General features: G+C 44.6%; 1 protein-coding gene and 1 pseudogene across 2 annotated transcripts in view; both read left to right on the top strand.

Moving 5' to 3' along the window:
- Positions 1-3,647: 3,647 nt before the first annotated feature.
- On the top strand, positions 3,648-4,017 carry LOC308623072 (mitochondrial intermembrane space import and assembly protein 40-like; annotated as a pseudogene). Its single transcript has one exon. The product of its transcript is annotated as a mitochondrial intermembrane space import and assembly protein 40-like (transcript).
- Positions 4,018-19,511: 15,494 nt separating this feature from the next.
- LANCL2 (LanC like glutathione S-transferase 2) overlaps positions 19,512-22,075 on the top strand; it is a 60,828-nt gene continuing 58,264 nt past the window's right edge. Inside the window, exon 1 of the mRNA XM_081244820.1 lies at positions 19,512-19,933. Within this exon, the coding sequence (XP_081100946.1) occupies positions 19,745-19,933 (189 nt within the window). The 5' untranslated portion in view covers positions 19,512-19,744. The remainder of the gene's footprint in view (positions 19,934-22,075) is intronic.

The raw sequence follows: 22,075 nt of genomic DNA, 5'->3' as shown, positions 1-22,075 counted from the left end.
GCCATTTTTTTAAGTAATTAATTTTTATTGGGGTATAGTTGATTTACAATGTTGTGGTAGTTTCTGCTGTACAGCAAAGCGAGTCAGTTATAAAAACACCAATCTCTACCCTTGTTTAGATTCTATTCCCATATATGCCATTACAGAGTATTGAGTAGAGTTCCCTGTGCTATATGGTAGGTTCATATTAGTTATCTATTTTATATACAGTAGTGTGTACATGTCAGTCCCAATCTCCCAATTTATCCCTCACCCCCTGGTAACCATGAGTTTGTTTTCAACATCTGTAAATCTATTATCTGTAGATAAGTTCATTTGTACCCTTTTTTTAGATTCCACGTATAAGCGATATCATATGGTATTTGTCTTTCTCTGTCTGACTTACTTCACTTAGTATGATAATCTGTAGGTCCATCGATGTTGCTGTAAATGGCATTATTTCATTTGTCTTTATGACTGAGTAACGTTCCATTTAATATGTGTACCACATCTTTTTTATCCATTACTCTGTCGATGGACATTTAGGTTGCTTCCATGTCCTGGCTATTGTAAATGGTGCAATGGTTCACCACAGTGAACACTGTGGTGCATGTATCCTTTCAAATTATGGTTTTCTCAGGATACAGGCCCAGGGATGCGATTGCTGGATCATATGATAGCTCTATTTTTAGTTTTCTAAGGAATCTCCATACTGTTCTGCATAGTTGCTGCACCAGTTTACATTCCCACCAACAGTGGAGGAGGGTTCCCTTTTCTCCACACCCTCTCCAGAATTTATTGTTTGTAGACTTCTTTGATGGTGGCCATTCTAACTGGTATAAGGTGATACCTCACTGTAGTTTTGATTTGCATTTCTCTAATAATTAGTGATGCTGAGCATCTTTTCATATGCCTCTTGACCATCTCTATGGCTTCTTTGGAGAAATGTCTATTTTATGAGAATTGTGCTGTTGAATGTAATGTTTGCACTGATTTTTATTTTTATGATTAAGTGAGCATTTTCTAACATCAACTTTAAACATTTTTCAGGGAAAAATAATATAGTAATACTCTATGATGTATAACACTGGGTGTTTTTCTCCCCTTTTCTCTGTGTTTGAATTATTTCCCAAAGAAAATCTTTTGGAAAAATGATTCAAGAAGCTTTAAAATTTCACATCATTTGATCCACTGATTATACTTCTAGGAATAGTTATAGTGGAACAATCAGACATGCAGAGTTACAAATAAGAATATTTTCCAAGTGTTATTAATAATATGGACAAATTGGATATAACTCAGAGTCCAAAAATAGGGGCCTCCTGAAGAAGTTAGGGTGGTTCCTTTAGGTGGAATATTACACAGCCAATAAGATCACATTTTGGCAGACTATAGCATAGTTTGAGGAAATGCTCATGATAAAATGTTTATGGGTAAAAGTCAGGGTCTATATCTATCTATCTACACACATATATATAGGCATGTTTTTTTTTTTTTTTTTTTTTTTTTTTTTTTTTTTTTTTTTTTTTTTTTTTTTGCGATACGCGGGCTTCTCACTTTTGTGGCCTCTCCCGTTGCGGAGCCCACGCTCTGGATGCGCAGGCTCAGCGGCCATGGCTCACGGGCCCAGCCGCTCCGCGGCATGTGGGATCTTCCCGGACCGGGGCACGAACCCGTGTCCCCTGCATCGGCAGGCGGACTCTCAACCACTGCGCCACCAGGGAAGCCCTAGGCATGTTTTTTAATAGATAATTAGAACATTGCCAGAAAAGGGAAGATAAGAATAGGCAGAAACCGAATTAGTAAAATATTAGACCAATCATCAGGAATATTGCAGCCCTGAAATTCCTGGGCAAAACTGTACACACTTTCTCAAAGATTATTAAAGAAATAAATACCAAGTATCAATTTTTCATCCAAATTATAATATCACCATCAGAAACAATCAACACAAAATACTGGCAACAATTAATTCTACGCACAAGAAAAAACGTTTGTTAGAGATTTTGTAGAACTGACAGAAGAACCTTGTAAAATCTGGAAATTTTGACTTAGTAGAAATAAGCAACAGTAGGTAAACTCTGAATTTCTAGATTTTTGTCACAAGGAATCAATTCCTTTTAAAATGTGGTAAATAAACTTTACCATGACCAATTTTACTAAAAGTTTATTCCCAAACTGACTGAAAAGGGTTAGCTAGTTTTATTTTATTTTATTTGTAGACCCTAGAATGGCAGGACCCATCCTCCATGCCTTTGCTTTCCCTGGAGAGTTGGCAGGAGCTCAGAGAGGAACATTCACAGGGCAAACCTGAGGAGAATGGAGCTGGGGGAGTGGTCAGGGTGCCCCGCCTGGGCAGGAGCCCCATAGCACAGGATGAAGCCAAGGAAGCCCCACCTCCAAGGAACCACAAGGGCTTGGACAAGGGGCAAATGACGGTGACTAGTGCAATCTACAAGCCAATGGGCTCTTCCTTAAAGGTCTGGAATGACCTGGATTCTTTGTGCTTCTCTAGTAGAAGGGACATCTGTGCTGTTTACACTCTATTCCTCCCCAGCTCTAACCCCTCAATCCATCCCCCCACCCCGGCCTTCTGCTCTGGGCCTCAGGAGGCTGACCCTTATGGGCATGATTCCTGGTGCTCTCTCACCTTCTGGCTTCCTGAAGCATTTGGCCAGTGGAAGGCACTGACTAAAGGTCAGAAAGGGGGAGGAGAGAGAAGTCAGAATATGTTTCCCTGAGAACACAGCAGAAGTTGAGAGAACTAATCCAAGTATCTTCTGCAATGATTTTATGTACCTTGGTCCAAATCAGTGTCTTGAGTCAAGTGAGTTCTTCCAGGAAACCATGGAACTAGTGGATGATGATGGGACATCACCCACTTGATTAGAGCGAAAGAACAGTCTTGGCATGAAAGAAGAATTGCAAATGACAAAAAAGCAAGTGTTACCTGCCCAGTGTAACAACATAGATGAATGCAGGTAGAATGAGGGTTTATTATTCTCAATTACAAGTAAACTTTCAGGGATCAAGGAATATGAAGATAATTCATTCCTCTAGTTACAACTATAGTTGGGGGTCCAACCAGACAAAAATATACAAGCTTATAAAAATATAGAAGTTACCAAAGATTGGAGCCAATCTTCTAGTATTCTTAGATACTTCTGGGAGAAGGAATATTGCCTGCACACTTTGCTTGGACCCATCTTTTGAGTCTTCTTTTATCTGCAGAGATTGGGGCAGTGGTCCTTGGGACAACGGATCCAGCGGGATTTTTCCAGTTGCCCCAGAATAAGTGACTAAAGTCCAATACCAAGGACAGAAAGGTGCTGAGTATACTCACTATAGTCAAGGTCATCTATAGCCTCCCCCAGCCCTGAACTAAAAAGGAGACCTGTGGCTTCCACCTGCCTCACCAGAGGAGGAGTGGGGTGGGTAGGTCCCTGAGTTACCTTGTGATCTTGCCTAGCATTCATGATGAGAGGCTTCTCTCTTCTCCTTCTACAGAGAAGCAGGAAGTGCTTCTCCCCTACCTATCCCCACCCAGAGCCCGGAGAGGAAGGAGGTGCTAGAAGAATTATTTAGGAGAATTAGAAGTGCCTGAAAAAAAGATTGTCCTCTCTGGAGTGGAGAGGTCATGGCGTGAGGTCAGAGCGCCCGGCTGCACCATGGCCTCCTGCCGGCAGGAGGGGAAGGATCGAATCATATCTGTGACCAAAGAAAACCATGAAACTCCAAGCAACGCGGAGCTGGTGGCCGACGACCCCAGTGATCCGTATGAGGAGCATGGACTTATCCTGCCCCACGGAGACATCAGCTGGAACTGCCCGTGCCTTGGGGGTGACCTTTTCCTGCTTCCACTGCAGCACAGAGGATGTCAAGGGGTCAGACTGTGTAGACCAGTTCCGGGCCATGCAGGAGTGCATGCAGCAGTACCCGGACCTCTATCCCCAGGAGGAGGAGAAGCCAGCAGATCGATTAAAGGAATCGGCTGCCTCTGAGGCCATCACAACCAAAGAAAAGGAGGGGTCCAGCTAACGAAGGCGCGGGGCGCTGGGCTCCAGCCTCCTTCAGAGCACATGAATCTCTCCAAGAAATTATCTTTCCCTCTGTTGTTCTGGGCACTGTAATGTATAAAATAACTTATTGAGCTGATCAGGGGTCTCGGCCCCTTGACATATACACTGAAAAATGGGCTGTATGTATGTGTGTCTCACATAACCTATCAGCGAATGTAGCTGCCACTTCTGAATTCTCTTTGAAATAATGTGCTGAATAATCTCAGCAACCAAAACTCTTTATCTGGGAGTGTCTCTTGTGAGTGAGCTGATTTATTCTGATTCATTGTGTCCCTTTTAGTAGATTTTATACCTACTTGGAAAGTGAAAGAGAAACAAACATCTTCCTTTAAAAATGCTGGAGCAGGGCCATTCCTGTTGAAGAGACGGGATGATCAGACCTTGAGTATATGATGGGGCGTTCTGCTTCTTTTCTGATATATTTTGGTTTCCAGTTTACATTGAGCTCCAGGTTTTCTACGTTTGGAAAACAGAGCTTTGGGCCCTCTGAGGGACTCCCTTTGTAAGTGAAGAGAACGGCTGTTTTTTCCTGTTCTTTTTATTCCGAAAGCCCTGGTTTGGGGTCTGTGTTCACACCGGCTCTGTCTCAACCTGTTCAGATGCAGCGTTCTTGAGAGGTGGGGACCTAATCATTACCAAAGTAGCACCCGAGAGAAGAAACGGTGTCAATTAAAAGAAAAACCTGATTTAAAAAAAGAAAAAAAAGTTTGGTCTCTCTCTCTCCCCTGTTGATGCCCCCCATGCCAGCAAGATGAGAGGGACCCACTGCGGGATGTGCCAGAGAACCAAAGGGAGTTACTCTTCCACCCAGCCCAGATCTCTGAAGCTCTTGGAGACATGAAGGGGGGATAAGGCATTCCAGTGTGGAGCTTAGATGCTGGGGGGAGACAGGAGCCCTCGGGTCACCCAGGCACAGGACCAGAGACAGCAAGCCCTGCCCTGAACAGATGCTATAGACCTGGACTGTTGGTGTGGCTAACGGGACACACAGTTGCCCCCTTTTGAGGGAATACTCTGTGATAAAGGGTAGGTCAGGGTGAAGCTGAATGCTGCCCCCTCCCAAATCAAACACACATACCATCTACACAGAGAATGGCATAGCAGAGAAGCCACCAGCGTCAGATTGAAACAATCCAAACCAAGGTAGGTCCAGAAGGGAAAGGGGATTAAAGAGCAGGTGCAGCCACACTCCCATCCCAGCCCTTGAGCCACAGTCTCTATAGAGACGATGGTGGGGAAGACTCACACCAGATGCAGCTGGACCAGATTTCATTTAGTTTTTTAAAATAAATTTTTAAGTGAAATACACATATAGAAAGTGTATTAATTATAACTAAATTAGAATCAATTATTAAAATTAAATTATAAGATTACAGCTCAATGAACCATCACAAAGTTGAACACAACCCTAGATGTAAAGACAACATCATTGAAGCCATAGGCACCCCTCATGCCCCTCGCTGTCACTGTCCACTCCACAAAGGCAACCAGACTTCTAACAACAGAGATGAGTTCTGACTGTTTTTAACCTTTACCTAAATGGAACTATACAGTGGGTTGTCTTTTGACTCTGGCTCCTTTTGTTCAGTGTTATGTTTTTGAGATCTATCCGAGTTATGTGTGGAGCAGTTCATTTATTTTTATTGCCATATAGCATTCCATTGCATGGTGTATTCCTTTCCTGTGCTGCTGTAACAAATTACCACAAACACAGTGGCTTACAATAGAAATTTATTCTCTCATGTTTCTGGAGCCAGGAGTCCAAAGATAATATCACTGAGCCTTAGTCAAGGTGTCAGTAGAGCTGCACTTCTTCTGTCTTATAAGAGAGATCCATCCCTTGCCTTTCCCAGCTTCTGGTGGCAGCCAGCATTCCTGGACTAGGGGCCACATCACTCAGTCTCTGCTTCCAGGGTCACACTACCTTCTCTTCTGTGTATGTGAAATCTCCTTCTGTTTCCCTCTTAATAAGGATACATCTGATTGTATTGGTGGTGGTAACAATAAACTTTACATTAATGAGATCCATGATGGCCAAACTGTAACTTTTCTTTTGCATCTTTCCTTATTAATCTGAATGGGTTCTATTGGACTTTCTCACTATCTTTATTAACCTGGTGCTAGGAGGAGGGTGAATGCTATATTCAACAGGACCAAGTACAGATGGAATCAATCTTACTTAATCAATTCTTTTTAAGAACTGAAGCCTCCACTAGTGATATGAATTCTGGGTAGATATAACTTACTAAAAATAATAATAAAAGAACATAGAGAGATTTTTTTGCCCAATCAGATAGAATTCCATGATATTCATATTGCCAGAGAAATAATACAGGACTAGAAGAAATTACCAAGATGAGTCACCCCTACCCCTGCCAATTCTTTCCCTCACAGATGGAGAGATAAAAGACCTAAAACTGTGTATATAGTAAGAATTAACAGTCTAAAATGTAGTCACTTGTAGGAATATTATATTAATGATCATTTGAAAAGACAACACATCAAGCATTTTGCTTATGGGACCCCAACTGGCTTCCCCCAGAAGGAGCTTTGATTTGAGAAGCCACACAAAGTATTTCCTCCCCCTCACTCCACCCTCCACCCTTCTTTTGTCCTTTTTCCTTCTTGCTCTTTCCCCTTGCTCCCTCCTTCCTTCTCCTTTCTTCCTTTCTTCCTTCCTTTCTGCTTTCTTTCTCTTTCCCTTTCTTCCTTGCTTTCTTATTTCTTTCTTTCCAATAGAAAGTATTTTACTGTTCTATTTTATAGCCTTATATTTAAATTTCGTTCAAGATGTTACCCTAATCCTAGAAAGGAATATAAAGAAAAGTAAACGTGGGACCTCCCTGGTGGCGCAGTGGTTAAGAATCCACCTGCCAATGCAGGGGACACAGGTTCGAGCCCTAGTCCGGGAAGATCCCACATGCTGCGGAGCAACTAAGCCTGTGTGCCACAACTACTGAGCCTGCACTCTAGAGCCCACGTGCCACAACTACTGAAGCCCACACACCTAGAGCCTGTGCTCCACAACAAAGAGAAACCACCACAATGAGAAGCCTGTGCCCCTGCTCACTGCAACTAGAGAAAGCCCACGCATAGCAAGGAAGACCCAATACAGCCAAAAGTAAATGTAATTCTTAAGTCTCGTTATTTCCAAAGGTCTCTTAGCTAATTAAGAATCTTTAACATACCCATGTCAGTAAAGAAACTATAATTATGTCATTTTTTTGTAAAGATGCTCTCTCTTCTAAGCCAAGTTCTTCTCAGCAGGAGAGCTCCTCAATAATCAGCAATAAAGAATGCTGTCTTCTTCCCTGGGCAAGTCTTCACAAACACCCTGTGGTCAAGGTGCCACTCTCTGGACCAAGACCTACACAGATCCACGCTAATTCCTGGAGCTGAGCATGGAGAGCAATGGAGAAGGAGGGGACTGGAAGGGTCAGACAAAGTAAGAGATTCAGAGACAAAGCAGGGATGTGTGAAAGTAGAAAGAAGCCAGTGACTTTGGTACAGTATGTAGTCCACACTTTCTCAGCAGCACCACAGGCAGACGCATAAAGGCATGACTAGTAATTTCAGGGTTAGCAGAAAAGATATCATTTAGTTCCAAGACTTCAACTCATAGTTTCTTTGGGATTCTCTAGCGCTTCATATCCTCCTTTTCCCTGACAGTGTCCCTGTGCTCCTAGACATGGCCCCAGCACAGCACAGCTCTACAGAACTATGTGTATTCTAAGATGTGCTTCTATGGATGTCTCAGGCACAGTACAGTGTAAGTGGTGCCACCCAAAGCTGGGCAGTGCCATGTACTGTCACATGATCACCTTGTTACTGAACTCAAGTTCAGCTGCTCGCCACTCAAAAGCCAATAGTCGAGAGGCATGTGTCAATAGGAAGGAAAGGTGCTTTAATCAGAAAAGCTGGCAATCTGGGGAGAAGGTGGACTCATGTCCCAAGACCAACTCCAAAGATTCTGCTCAGCCATTATAATTTTTGAAGGGACAGAAGGAGGGGAAGAATCTCAGTGAATCATCGAGGCAGGAGGTTGGGTTCTGCATCCTTCTCCATTGTGTGCAGACTGGCTGACCCTCTCTTCATATGTTATCTTGTCTGTGTGATCTGCCTGCAGGATTACTAAGAAGGTCTCTTGAGGGTAGAGAGCTAGTCATTCTTTACTTAATTCTTCATTCTTACTTCTTCTTATCTAGGAAAAGAATCAACAGGTTAATTAGGCTCTTTCAAGGTTAGAAGGGAACAGAAATGGGAAGACAGGAAAGGGGCAAAAGAGCTGCTTTCAACTTTGGTGAATGACCAGTGGCCATTAATATCTTATTATTTGTTACTCATAAAAACAAACAGAAACAACTAAATCTCTCATAATGACGTGATAAAATAAGTTCTGATAGGTCATACAGTGGGATACTATGCAGCCAATAAAATCATGTTATAGGAGATATTTAAGGACAGAGGTAAACATTCATGATTTATTGCTAAAGAAAAACATAAAATATATACAGGAGTTCTGGCTTCTACAATGGGGGAACGATTTCACCAAACTATCTGCAGGAGGTCAAATCCTCCTGCAGATAACACTGATAAAACCTGAAAGAAAAAAAAGAGTTAGGGGCTTCCCTGGTGGCGCAGTGGTTGAGGGTCCGCCTGCCGATGCAGGGGACACGGGTTCGTGCCCCAGTCTGGGAAGATCCCACATGTCGCGGAGCGGCTGGGCCAGTGAGCCATGGCCACTGAGCCTGCGCGTCCGGAGCCTGTGCTCCGCAGTGGGAGAGGCCACAGCGGTGAGAGGCCCGCGTACCACAAGAAAAAAAAAAGTTCCGTCCCATATCAGTAAACAAAGGATCAAATCAAGCCATCACATTACAGCCCGCCCTGTGGTGAGCCCTAAGGGAACTCAGGGTAGAAACAGGATGCCCACCATCAAGGAGTCAGCCACTGCAGCCACCCCCTGACTTGCACCCTGAAGAGACTCAGGATGAGAAAGCACAGGACACTGGCCCCAGATAGCTGAGGTGCACATCAAAGGAATGATTCCAGTAAGCCCAGACTCTTGCATCTTCCCACACATAGAAAAGCACTAAATTCCTTAACTTGAGATGTCTGGTTTTCTTTCATTAACAGTAATCTTTTGATGTCATGACTACCTGGTCTTTGTTGCAAAAACTCTTCTGTATCCCGGTTCCCCCCTTACCTCTTCGGGGCAGTCCCTCAGAGCGATCTGAGAGGCTGTGTCCCGAGCTTAAATCCTCAGTTTTGTGCACCAAATAAAACATAATTCTCAACTTCTAGCTTGTGCATTTTTTTCAGTCAACAGGTTTAAAAGGGTCCAATTTCATTCTTTTGCTTATAGATACCCAGTCTTCCCATCACCATTTCTGGAAGAGAAATTGTATATCCTTGTGTATTCTTTTTGTTTCTCATATTTTCTTTTCTTTTTCTTTTATTGAAGTATAGTTGATGTACAATATTTTATAAGTTGCAGGTGTACCATATAGTGATTCACAATTTTTAAAGGTTATACTCCATTTATGTTATTTAAAAATATTGGCTGTATTCCCCATGCTGTACTCTTGTGTATTCTTGACTCCCTTTTGAAGAAGAGTTGACCATACAATAGACTGTGACAGTCACAGGGGTGAACATGGTGTTCCTTCTTCTCTACTAACATTATTTCTGAAGTAGGGGAAGGTGCTGAAATAAAATTTACATTTTAAGGCAAGACAAGAAAATTTAAGCATAAAATTCTCTCTGGGCCTCCTCCCTCTCCCCCCTTTTTTTTTTAAACAGAAGAAATTTATTTTCTTACAGTTCTAGAGGCTGGAAGTCTGAGGTCAAGGTGCCAGCATGGTTGGGCTCTGGGGAGAGCTCTCTTCTTGGTTTGCAGATGGTTGCTTTCGTGTTGTGTCCTCACATAGCAGAGAAAGAAAAAGAGAAAGAGGAGGAGGAAGAGGAGTAAGAGAGAAAAAGAGAGAGAGAGAGAGAGAGAGGGAGACCTCCCTCCCCCTTTAAGGTGCAGTGTGTATCTGCGTTATACATTAACCAGACCTCCTCAAAAGTGGGAGCGCCTGCTCGATGGTAAAGATCAATTTTTTTCCTTTCTTCTGATGCTAGCAATGGAATGTCTTAAAAGGTTAATGTTCTTTCCCAGGTCTGTAGGGGGTCATGGTGACTTGTTTCTCACTTTGTACATGATTACCTGGACTAGTGTGTCTTTGGTGAATTTTATGTAAAATATCAGTATGTCATTTTTATGTACGATCCTTTGTCTCGAAAATGTGTTTGACTGTGCCTTCAACTTCTAACAGGCGGAACAGTTCCCAGGTTATAATCCTCAATTTCAAAATTCTCAATTTTTCCTTCTTAGCTTGATGACTCATTGAGTTTTCATTGACAAATACATACAGGAGGGTGTATAGGGCCCAAGTCAAGTAATGTTTTGCAGGGCCATTATTTACACAAACAATTTGAATCACCCCAAGTCAGTGTATCAGCCCCATTCTGAGGCCTAATCATTCTCCAGACCACTCTCCTAGAACCTGGGTCCAGCCAGGGGGACCCTAGGGCATCTCCAGAGGCACAAGTCCCAGAGCTTCTGGGGCATCTGGTTTGGACCCTGCAGGGAGCAAGTGCTCTGAAGAAAAGAAATGGGAACGGACCCTTGTATGTCCTACCAGGGCCTGGGGCACCCCACCCAGAAGGCACATCCAGTCTTCAAGAATCCTGGGCAGAGGAAAGAAACTTGGAAAATTCCAAGGAAGGGCCTAGGGTGTATTACGCCATCTCTCTCTTTTTCTCTTTCTCCTTCTCTTTCTTCCTCTGGTCACCGTACTAAGTCTCATGGAGACCATATCAGAGCACATTTGAGTGATGCTATGTGATGTCACTCCCAAAGCCTTTTTTTAGCCAAAAATCAATAATAAATCTGTGTCCCAACATAGAGCCTAGGTGTCTTGAGTTTCTCCACCTCAAATGGTACAAGTTAGCACAGTCCTGCACCCACCTGTGTTGGTGGAGAGTTGGATCATGGCACTCTTCTGCCTGACTATCAGTCCCTCAACTGTTTTTTTGTGTGTGTAACAGCTTTATTGAGATATAATTCATACAGCATATAATTCACTCATTGAAAGTGTATGATTCAATGGTTTTTAGTATATCACAGAGTTGTGCAATTGATTGTATCACCACAATCAATTTTAGACCATTTTCATCACCGCAAAAAAAAACTCCATATCTCCTAACCATCACTTCCTAATCCCCTCTCCCCTCAGCCCCAGGAAACCACTCATCTATTTTCTGTCTTTACAGATTAGCCTATTCTGGACAGTTTATATAGCACAATATGTAGAGTAGGAGGGGGATCTTTCCATGCCATTATCTGCTAAGGAGATCGGGTAGCTAGCTAGTAAGCCAGCTCTTTCCTTATGAATGGGAGGATTGTCCCAAATGAAGTCCAGTTTGCATTAGAAGAGGCCTATTTCTTTCTTTCTTTTTTTTTTTTTTTTTTTTCGGTACGCGGGCCTCTCACTGTTGTGGCCTCTCCCATTGCGGAGCACAGGCTCCGGATGCACAGGCTCAGCGGCCATGACTCACGGGCCCAGCCGCTCCGTGGCACGTGGGATCTTCCCGGACCAGGGCATGAACCCGTGTCACCTTCATCGGCAGGGAGACTCTCAACCATTGCACCACCAGGGAAGCCCAGGAGCCCTATTTTTTTGCATGGAGAAGAGCTAAGGAAATAATTAGCTAGATGGAGGCACAGCAGCCACCTGAGTAGAAAAGCTATCTTGTAGTACTCGTTACTGAAAAATCCTATATTTTTTCCTGGAAAGAACTTATCTCTGCAACTGCTCTGTGCACCAGGTAGGCCAGGTTCCCCTAGCTTATGAGGAACTTCTCATGAACAGTTGGAAGTCACAGTTCACTGGCTCATTACCTGCAAACCACACCCCGCCACCAAATATTTATGGGAATCTTTATAGTGTGTCTCCTATGTTCTACGGGGGGTCTGCTCCTCCGGCACTGCATCTGCTTCGCAGGGCACCACGCTGCCTTTGCCACCCTCATGGGCTGTGCCTGGTCTGGAGGAAGGAAGGGGAAGGGCACAGTTATCCATGAGGCCCATTCTTCCTTCCAGTGTTTTGTGAAGCACTGTTATTGATCAAAATGCAGAGGCATGGGTCCTCCCAGTTTTGCTCAGAGAGCAACTCAAAGATATAGATATATAGATAGATTTGATTCGAAAACTCTTGTGGGAATAGAGATTATCCTTGTACTTGAGTGCCAGGAAGAAAAGTTTAATCATTACAACATAAGAAAAACTTGAAATCAGTTCTGTCGGTAGAGAATTCTATAGATCGTGATATAGATGTATGTCTAATTCTTATTTTTAAAAAGTCAAATAAATGCATGTTTAGTAAACTATTATATGCAAGGTGCAGTTAGTAAGAACCATGTCTCAAATGCAGTCTAGATTACTTATAGTTTACCTGTTTTCAGTTTCAGTTAAATTATTTACGTATCCCTTCATTTCATTTTTTACTTGAACACCTACAATGTAACCTCTAGGCAATAAATTTTGGAACAGACGTACAGTTTGTATTTACAGGAAATGTAAAATTCTGTAGAACTGACATAATATAAAACTATGTTGTGTTGCTAAATTAGAAGTTCATTCCTCAGTATTGCTCATTTAAATGTACAAATAACATCCTCATGTAATAAATTCATCATTTCCTGTGGGAGGGCGGGAAATGATGACATTCTCTTTTCTAAGGACCAATCCGGGTTGAGCTGGGGATGAGCCCCTGCCCCGCATTGTTCTCAGAATCCCACCACGTCTGCAACTGAGGCTTTGTTCCTGGGCCCGATGGTTGCACCCGGCCCTCAGAGGGTAAAGGAAGACACATTCCTTGCAAATAGACTGTGCTGGGGCTGACTGCGTGTCCCCAGACCTTCTCAGAGATGGCTGAGCTGAGTCAACCTTTCTGTCTCATATCCAGATGAGCTCATGCTGAGAGCCTGTGGCCACTTCACTGCTGTCTGCTCCTTAGCCTTTTCTGTGATCTAACCAACTGCTGGATTCACCCTTGCCTTTTTATCTATCTGTTAGTCTAGAACAAGTGAAATCGTCGCACAGATTCCTGCAGAGATCTAGAAAGCAAATTAAATATTTGGGGCAGTCATGATAGATTTTGATCTGATGTAGAAAGAGAGCATGAAATTGCCCATTGACTCAAAGGTTTTCAAAGATCGCCACGCCCTCCTCTGGTGAGAGCCGCTGAAGCATCCCCACGAGAACAGTGGCCCTGTCCTCAGCACCCAGGGGCACTGCCACAGAGGACCAGTGCTGAGAGCTGCCACAGGGACAGGAGCAGAGAAAGATGCCCTCCAATCCACCACCACTTCTTCCTGCAAATGCTTGCAAAACCCGACATTGGTTACAATCTAAATTGTTTCTGGTTTCTACAGCTATCATGGAAGAACTAACATCCAGCTTACGTTTTAAATTTTGGCACAAGCTTTAAATCTATTGATACATCCGTGACTACACACACAATTTGGATCAGGATCTCCTAACTCTCCTTTTACATGTTTGAATTGACACCTAGCCTTTCTTTTTTTTTTTTTTTTTTCTATTTTTTTTTGCGGTACACGGGCCTCTCACTGTTGTGGCCTCTCCCGTTGTGGAGCACAGGCTCTGGACGCGCAGGCTCAGTGGCCATGGCTCACGGGCCCAGCCACTCCACGGCATGTGGGATCTTCCTGGACCGGGGCACGAACCCGTGTCCCCTGCATCGGCAGGCGGACTCTCAACCACTGCGCCACCAGGGAAGCCCGACACCTAGCCTTTCTTTGATCATAATTTTCCAATCACAAATTGAGTTCCACAAAGCAAGAAATTATACAAATGACATCAAAATACATTAGTGTCATAGGGAGACCTAGTAAAAAAAGACTACAGGAAGTGACAAACATGAGCAGGTGAGGGTGCAGCTCTTTGCAGGGCTCACCTACACATTGTACTGCTTTGAATGCTCCATGTCCCTGAAGTGAAATATGCCTGATGCAACAGCTTGCTGAAGGCAGTGGTTCTCAAATGCTTGGTATCAGAATCCCTTTACACCTTTACAATTTATTGAGGACCCAAAATAATTTCTGTATGGGCAATATCTATCAATATGTACCAAATTAGAAATTCAAACTGAAAACATTTTAATATTTATTCATTTGTCAATATATTAACATAAATTACATGCTACAGGTTAACATACACAACATATTTTTATGAAAGATAACTATTTTCAAAACCAAAATAACAGATATGGGGATATATGTATATGTATAGCTGATTCACTTTGTTATAAAGCAGAAAATAACACACCATTGTAAAGCAATTATACTCCAATAAAGATGTTAACAAAAATAACATGCATGAGAAAAGGGGCATTGTTTTATATTTTTGCAAATCTTTTCACCTGGCTGCTTCTCTACTTAATCCGCTATGACATCATGTATCATGTTGCCTCTGGAAAACCCCACGGTACACTCATGAGAGGTGGTAGTTCACGGGCACTCCTCTCGCAGATGACACCAGCTCAGTGTCCTGTGCACGTGTATGAGTGACATGTCTGACTACCAGAGCACCAGTTACCATTGCTGCTGGGACAGCTGCAGTTGGTTATCTAGCTTACAAAAGATTTTATGTTAAAGATCATTGCAGCTTTCATATCCAGAAAAACAACACTGATCTGTACTCCTGCCATTGTTGGAGGTCCAAAAGGTTTCCATTCTGTAACGGATTTCACACAAAACACAACAAAAATGAGACAGGCTGGGACCTGGGACCCTCTGCTGCAGGGCTGCCGTGCTTGCACCTGGACAATCGGCTCCTAGAGCAACAAGATACAAAGAAACTATATGGGACTAAAAATAACTGTGTGCACGTGCAGTTGGGGCAAATTCTGGACAAAAGATACAAAAGACCCAAAAAAGCCCAACTGCCACTTCTGAAGAGCTGGCAGCAAAAACAGGGTATCAGGAGCAAAAGCAGGGCACTGCACGTGCCCCCTGCACTCAATACCACCTAAGGGGTGAGCAAACAACCTAAGCCGTCCCTCTGGCCTGACCCCTGGATACACCCTTGCTCGCTCCGCATATAAGGAAACAGCTTGCACCACAGAGCCCCCCACTCCCCAACCCCCCGGGAAGCAAGCAGGGAAACCTGATACTTGTTCTTCCTCCTGCTGCAGCAGGGGGCCCAATAAAGCCTTGACCAGCCTCTAGTCAATTTCTATTGTTTGGGGACGGCCCCTAACCTTGGTCGATATTAAAAAGACTGGAGACAATGTGGGACCTCTGGTCACTAAGAGATAAGAAATCTAAATGAACAGTTTTGATGCTGCAAATCCATTTGTCATGATGTTACTTGATTGTCTAATTAGAATGACTACCCCTTCTGTCTAATGCACCTCCCTAAGTTCTAGATGTGGTATATTGCGAACTGCAGCGTTCATATCCATGTTATTTGCCTTACTTGTTGAACTGGCCTGGTGAACATTTGTTTAAATTTTAAAAAAAGGAAAAGGGAGAAACCCACCTTATGGCTTGTATGTTATTTTGGTCTTGTAAGGATCTGTTTCTTCACACTTAAAATAATGATATTAAGATATAATAGTTTATGTTAAAGTTAACATATTAAATTATTCTCAAAATGAAAAAACCAAAAACTAGTGTTGGCTTCATAGCCACCCAAAAGGGTCTCTGATCATACTTTGAGAACTGCCAGCTTAAGGGATCAAATTTGTCTTAAATCGGGGCTGTAGAGCATACATAGGTCCTATATATGGATTGCAGCTGGAAGGAACCGTCTTATGTATCAACAGAGAAAGGGGCTAAAGCAAACCCCTCCCCTATACCCCTGGGCTTGTTTCTTTCCCCAACTAGCTAACAACTTGGACCCTGATGGATGGACAAAGTGTAGGGAAATCTCAGAGGAAAATGCAGTGAAAGACAAAGGGAGTTTGCTGGTCTGCCTGCTGGGACTTCCCCTCGTACCATCCAAAGGAAAAGCCTTCTTAATGAAAGCCTGGGCAGCTCTGGCAATGGGACCAGAGGACTCACTGGTAGCTGAGGAACATGGGCAAATCTAAATCCTGTCAGATGACAAACATGAAGAATAAATATAATAAAAACACTTAATAAATCAAAAACAAACAAAGCCTCAGGCCTTCATGTGTCATCAACAAATGTTCCTTCCCCTGACCCCCTGCCAACATGCATGCCATCTGGAAGTTTCTCAGCCATGCAGCCCTCTGCCCTCCCTCAGGAAAACCTGCTGTGACAGGGAGAAGTCTCACTCCCTGGGCCCTTTCAGAGTTCCCAACCTTGAGTGGTGCCCTAGGTTTCAGCCAGGGAACACAGAGGCGCCCCTCTCCCAGTTAGATTCCTTTGAAAGAAAGGACAGGTCACTTGCAAATTGTCCTTACCACTCCTGGGATTTGTTTCGGATGGGCATTTAGCTAATCCTTGTACTGTCTCCATCTCACTTACATAGAAGGGCTGGGGAGGATGCCCTCCCTGTTTAAGAATTTGCTTTGGCCTAAAATAATTAAAATGTTGTAATTCAAAGCACTGGCCGAGTCTTTGTACTACTAAAGAGTGTACACCAGAGGGGGATGGTCCTGAGGTTTGAAAGGGCAGAACGGATCCCCATACCTCCTGCATTAAGAAGCCTCTTGGAGACAAGAAGGTGAAGAAAGGAGACAGTCACTTCTTGAAAAATAATGTAATCAGTAAGTGAAATCTCCACTGAGGGCAGGAACCTGCATATCGGACAGCATTTAGGAAAATTTGCCAATTCCTTAAACTGGGTTTAGATATTTCGGTCTTCGAACATACCGGTTGTCCTTAGGACAAGTTTGTGTACTTGCCAATAGTTATCCACGGTTATGCCCAAGATTTTAAGAAGAATGAGAAAACCTGTCTTTACCTCGTACCAGGTTGTGGACACAATGTTGCCCTGCCATTCCAGTAAACGGGGAATGTTCTGACCATCAAGCCCTCAGCCAGTGCAGCCGTTCCCAATGGTGCACCCTGAGGGGATTCAGGATGGAGAAAAGCAGGATACTGGCCCCAGACAGTTAAGTTGCAGACCAAAGGAATAATGTCAATGAGCCTAAAATCATTAATTTGCGATGTCTGGGGTTTGTGTGTGTGTGTGTGATTTGCAGTAATCTTTTCATATTCAACAACAGGGTTTGTTCTGTTTTGTTTTTTTCAGCAAACTCCTATATATGCCAGCTCCTAGCTTACCTCTTTGGAACAGTTCCTCAGAGCTCTCTGAGGGGCTGCCATCCCAGGCTATAGTCCTCAGTAAGGCCACCGAATAAAACATAATTCTCAACTTTTAGGTTGTGCTTTTTTTTTTTTTTTTTTTCAGTCAACAGGGGTAGAGGGAGATCAAAGGTCACCAGGCTTAACATAACAAAGCCAGCAGTGGATGTTTCTGCTGCACCTACCTGTGGTGTTAGGGTCTACATAACGCAGGCTTTGGGAAACGCCTGCTGTGGGTTATTCTGTGTAGTAAAGTCCCTGAGGTGGGAGAGGGATGGCTCCTAAGACAGGTCAGCCTCAGTGGTTCGGGTGTCACCGTGAGGACTTGCGTTGTAACAAAGTAGCTTCAACCGAGGAGGTCAACGGAAGGCCCGGAGCAGCAATCTCGTTTCACGATAGTAAGCAAAGAATTGCAAACTACCACGTTAAGCTTAAGCACAAAGCAAAGTTTATTTAAGCATAGGTACACTCTCAGAGAGGGAGAGAGAGAGAGAGAGAGAGAGAGAGAGAGAGCGGGCTGTTTCAGCGAAGTGAAGGAAGCCCAAAGCAAAGTTCATCGAAGCAAAAGTAGAGAGAGAGTGAGCGAGCAAGCTGTTTCTGTGAATTGAAAGCAGCATCCCTGTACAGGCTTAAGGACGCTTTTTAAATTTTTTTTTTAATTTTTAAACTTTTTATTTATTTTATTTTATTTTTAAGAGCGCTTTTAAGGAGCATTTTGCAGGGAGGCGGGGGTGAGTGACAGGGGATCATTATTTGATTGACAGTCCCGAGCTATGGAACAAGTTTACTGCTGTGGATGCTCTCACCCTTGAATCGCTAAGAAACTCCCACTGGGGGGCAGGGGGGCAAAACCACATGTAGATTTTTTTTCACATTAGATTTTATTATAATTATGGTATAATGAGTTCGGGTTCACTATAGGTTATATGCCTGTGTGGTCTGGGCATGCGCAGCCCAGGGAAGTCGCCCTCGTATCACTGTGCCTCTCTTTATCAGGATAAGTTGCTCACCACACGACCATAGTTTCGCCCGTTCTGGGGGGGTCAGGGGAGGGTCCCCAGATGGCTAGGTGTGTGACTCGATTTCTCCTTGTCTTTCTCGCCACTGTCACCTCCTTGCTGCTAATGTCTGACTAACTACCTAACAAGGGGACTGAATTTCCGATATGGTAAAAGTATCAGAATTCAGGAGCAGTTAGAAAATGTCCTTGACCGAGGGTGGGAGAAAGATGGACCCCGGGACAAACGAATGAAGCAGAAGAGTGGAGCGGGCCCCTTAAGGCATCCCCGTTATATCAGTTCTGTTTCCTTGAACTCTAAGGATATATATTTACCCCTTTATAATGATTTTTTCCAACAGTGGAATTTCCCAGGGTCATCCTATAGGTAGGGGCTGTTTCACATGTGCATCCTTGTACAGTTGGGGGAGACAACAGGACAGACAGGAGTGGGAAGCCAGGCCACAGAGGCAGGAGGATGGAGCCTTTCCAGTGCTTGGTACTGTTTTCCTCTATCATGTCACTTTTTGATATATTAATGTATACCTTGCTTGGTTTCAGAAAAGTATCCACATCATGCTAAGCTATGCTTACTTTTCTCACCCACTAACTTGGAATCCCGAGGGTAGAAACTATCTTTTGTCATCACCTAGTACCATCTGGCATTCAATGTTTAAATGGAAAAAAAAAGGGGGGGGGAATAATATATTTCCCTCGAGGAGAAATCATTACATCTATTTAGTTTCAAATAATTAAAGAAACAACAAGAAGAACAAAGAGAACCAATAAAGGCTGCTAACTATGTTGTGATTACATAAATGCAGATGTACTTGCTTGTGTCCTTTTATTATTATACATGTTATGCTCCTGGGCAATTAAACTAATATTGGACGAGCCTGGGGGAGTCAATGAACTATTTAGGTGATTAAGGATGCCTTCACATTACGTGCTGCTACCAAAGATACCCGATTATTCAAAACAAAGGGGCTTAAAACCTAAAAGGGAAAAAGAAAAGGCGGTGGCTCCTCCTCCAGACCCCCCTCCCCCCCGACGGCGGGATGACTGGGAGGGACAGCGCCCTCCCCGGAGACGCTGCCCTTGCGGCGCCGCTGGCCGAAGCCTACTCCTCGGAGGGCACCCCGCTACCGCGGCGCCCCGGTTACTGCGAACCGCCGCAGCCTCCCCGAGGGCCCGTCTAGAGCCGGGGCGGGGCGGGGCGCCCGCCGCCTTCCTTAGGGCTTGCCTGAGACCCGCCCGCGGCCGGGCCCAAGCGCCTCGGAGGAGGCTTGTCCCCGCTCGCTCGCCGTACCGCGCGGCCCCGCGGAGGGCAGGGCGCGCGGCCGACATGGGCGAGACCATGTCCCGGAGGCTTAAGTTGCAGTTGGGCGGGGACGCGGATATGGAAGAGCGGGCTTTTCCCAACCCCTTCCCGGACTACGAGGCCGCCGCCGCCGTGCCGGCTGAGGAGCCGCCAAGTGCTCGCCCCCAGCTCACTCCCGACGAGCTCGGCCTCCCCTTCGACAGCGATGGGAAGGTGAGTCGGCGACCGGCGGCCGGACTCGGGCCGCGCCAGGCGTTGGGGGAGGGAGAGCGCCGGCGGTGGTAGCGTCCACCCGCCGCCCCCTCGCCGCGCGGAAGTCACCCACCCGCGCCGCGCGCTGCTCCTGGGTCAAGGCCCTGGGTTCCGCCGCTGGGCGGTCCGGGGCCGGCGAGCTCCCAGCGCGCGGGCGCCGAGCTGCGGTCCTTCCCGGGCGATGTGGCCCTGGAAGGCTGTGGAGCTCTGCGTTGTTAGCCGCTTTCCTCCTGGTAGGCGCCTCCTGGCCCCCCGTGCCTTTGAAATACGCTCTTTCGGGGCTCTCGGAAGTGCGGGTCAGGTCTCCGGGGTCTGTTGAGGTGCAGACTTGTTTACCAGCGAGGGCCCGCCCCCAGAGCTGTAAAGCGTACCTGCTGACCGCCTGTTGGCACTTTCCTTGGGGCCGAGGTTATCGTCAGCCCTGGCCTCCGGTCCCCTGCCCTTGGAATGTAGGGCTTGGGAACAGCAACCAAAAGGCCTTGTTTCTGCACAGTAGTGTCACTGTAATGGTTCTGGTATGTGCGCCCAGGAGTCGGAAGTGGGATACGTGTGAACAAGCTAACTCGGTAGGGGGAAGGTGGACAGGAAGGAATACGTGAATATCGGCACAGCTGTTCTCGTTTTGGTAAAACCGCGCGTTCACCTGTTAGGTTCCTGTGTTTCCGCTGATCTCTGTTCCAACTCCCACTTTACCTCCCTGGCTCCCCATGTATTTTGTGTTTGAAAAGGTATTAGTTCGCCCCAATGAAGGCAATTTTGAAAGAGCTGTTATTGGTCTGAACATAGAATTTTAGGCAAGTGTCTTCTCTAAACTCGCTCTTCTTGTATGTAATTCAAATCTGGAGAACAATTCCTAACTCATAGGGATGTTAGTGATTGAATTAAAGTATATCAAATGGTCTGTCAAACTGCCTTACGTGGTAGCTGGTAAGCCCCCCAATAACTGTATCCTCATTCTTCCTCTGGAAAAGTCAGCGCTCGTGGTTTAGAATTCATATGTCAGCACTGATTTTTCTCTGGATTTCTTTTGTTTTCACATACATTTCTGTTGTGTTTGTGACTTGGTGTTTAAATCCTTTGTAGTAAAAATAAGTCTCTGGCAAACATTTGAAAAATCTGTCATTCATACATATTATCAGTTGCTGTCTCAATATTATCCTTAGAGTAAGGAGACAGTTTGAAGATAAGTGAAAGGAACCACTGCAGTTTAAAGATAAGTGAAAGGAACCACGATTTGAGTCTCCCTGAGAACAGTGAAGAGGTGAGAACAGTTGAGTTTCATTTTCTACCTCAGAGAAGGAGATAAACACTGGTTCTGAAATGACATGTTTTTCTTCTTAACCTTTTATATCCAGTAAACATAATGTTGACGTCAACTACATACCAAACGGGCTTATGTAAAAGAAAATTAAACCACAAATAACTAATGAGGCTTGTGATATCTCCATGCAGTTAAACAGTTAAAATAAGTCAGGGTGGGGGACCCATGCCAGTGGTCGTTGTTATATGCTAAAGGAAAGGGGAAGAGTTTTTTCATGTTCTTGAACATAAAAATGAGAGCACATTAAAGGGAGAGAGGGATTTCTGATTTTGAAAGGTGGACATGAAATAGAGCAGGACCCTGTGGCCCGCACCGCTGCCCCCGGCCCATGTCCTCAGCCCACCTTTCGTCTGTAGAAAACCTGCAGTCAAAGAATAAGTTGAATTAGAGAAGTGAGAAAATGCAGAAGCAAAGGAAAGCAGTGAAACAGGACAAAATAATAATAGTTTAGTCATGAAGCAAAGTGAAGGACCTTTAGTTCCTCCTCAAGGGCTGTAGATAGTATTCTGGGCCATGGCCTTTGAGCTGTTTTGTAGAGATGGAAAGCCCCACCAGGTAGAAGAAGTGAACCACATGATGACCAGACTGTAGCCATGACATCAGCTGCCACAATTCTGAGAACTGGCCTCAAAGAAATGGGAGCAAACCGACCCTGGAACTGAAAACTAAGTGTTGTTAAAACAATCAAGATGATGTTGATCAGACCACCACATGACCAATTTCAAGATGACTGTCAGAGCTGACCATGCTGTTTCTGCATGTAGCCCCCTGCTTCCACGTAC

This window comes from Mesoplodon bidens (genome assembly GCF_964165515.1).
Source record: "Mesoplodon bidens genome assembly, chromosome: 9".
Lineage (NCBI taxonomy): Eukaryota > Metazoa > Chordata > Mammalia > Artiodactyla > Ziphiidae > Mesoplodon > Mesoplodon bidens.
Note: the sequence above shows the minus strand (reverse complement) of the source record. Positions and strands in the feature narration are given on the sequence as shown.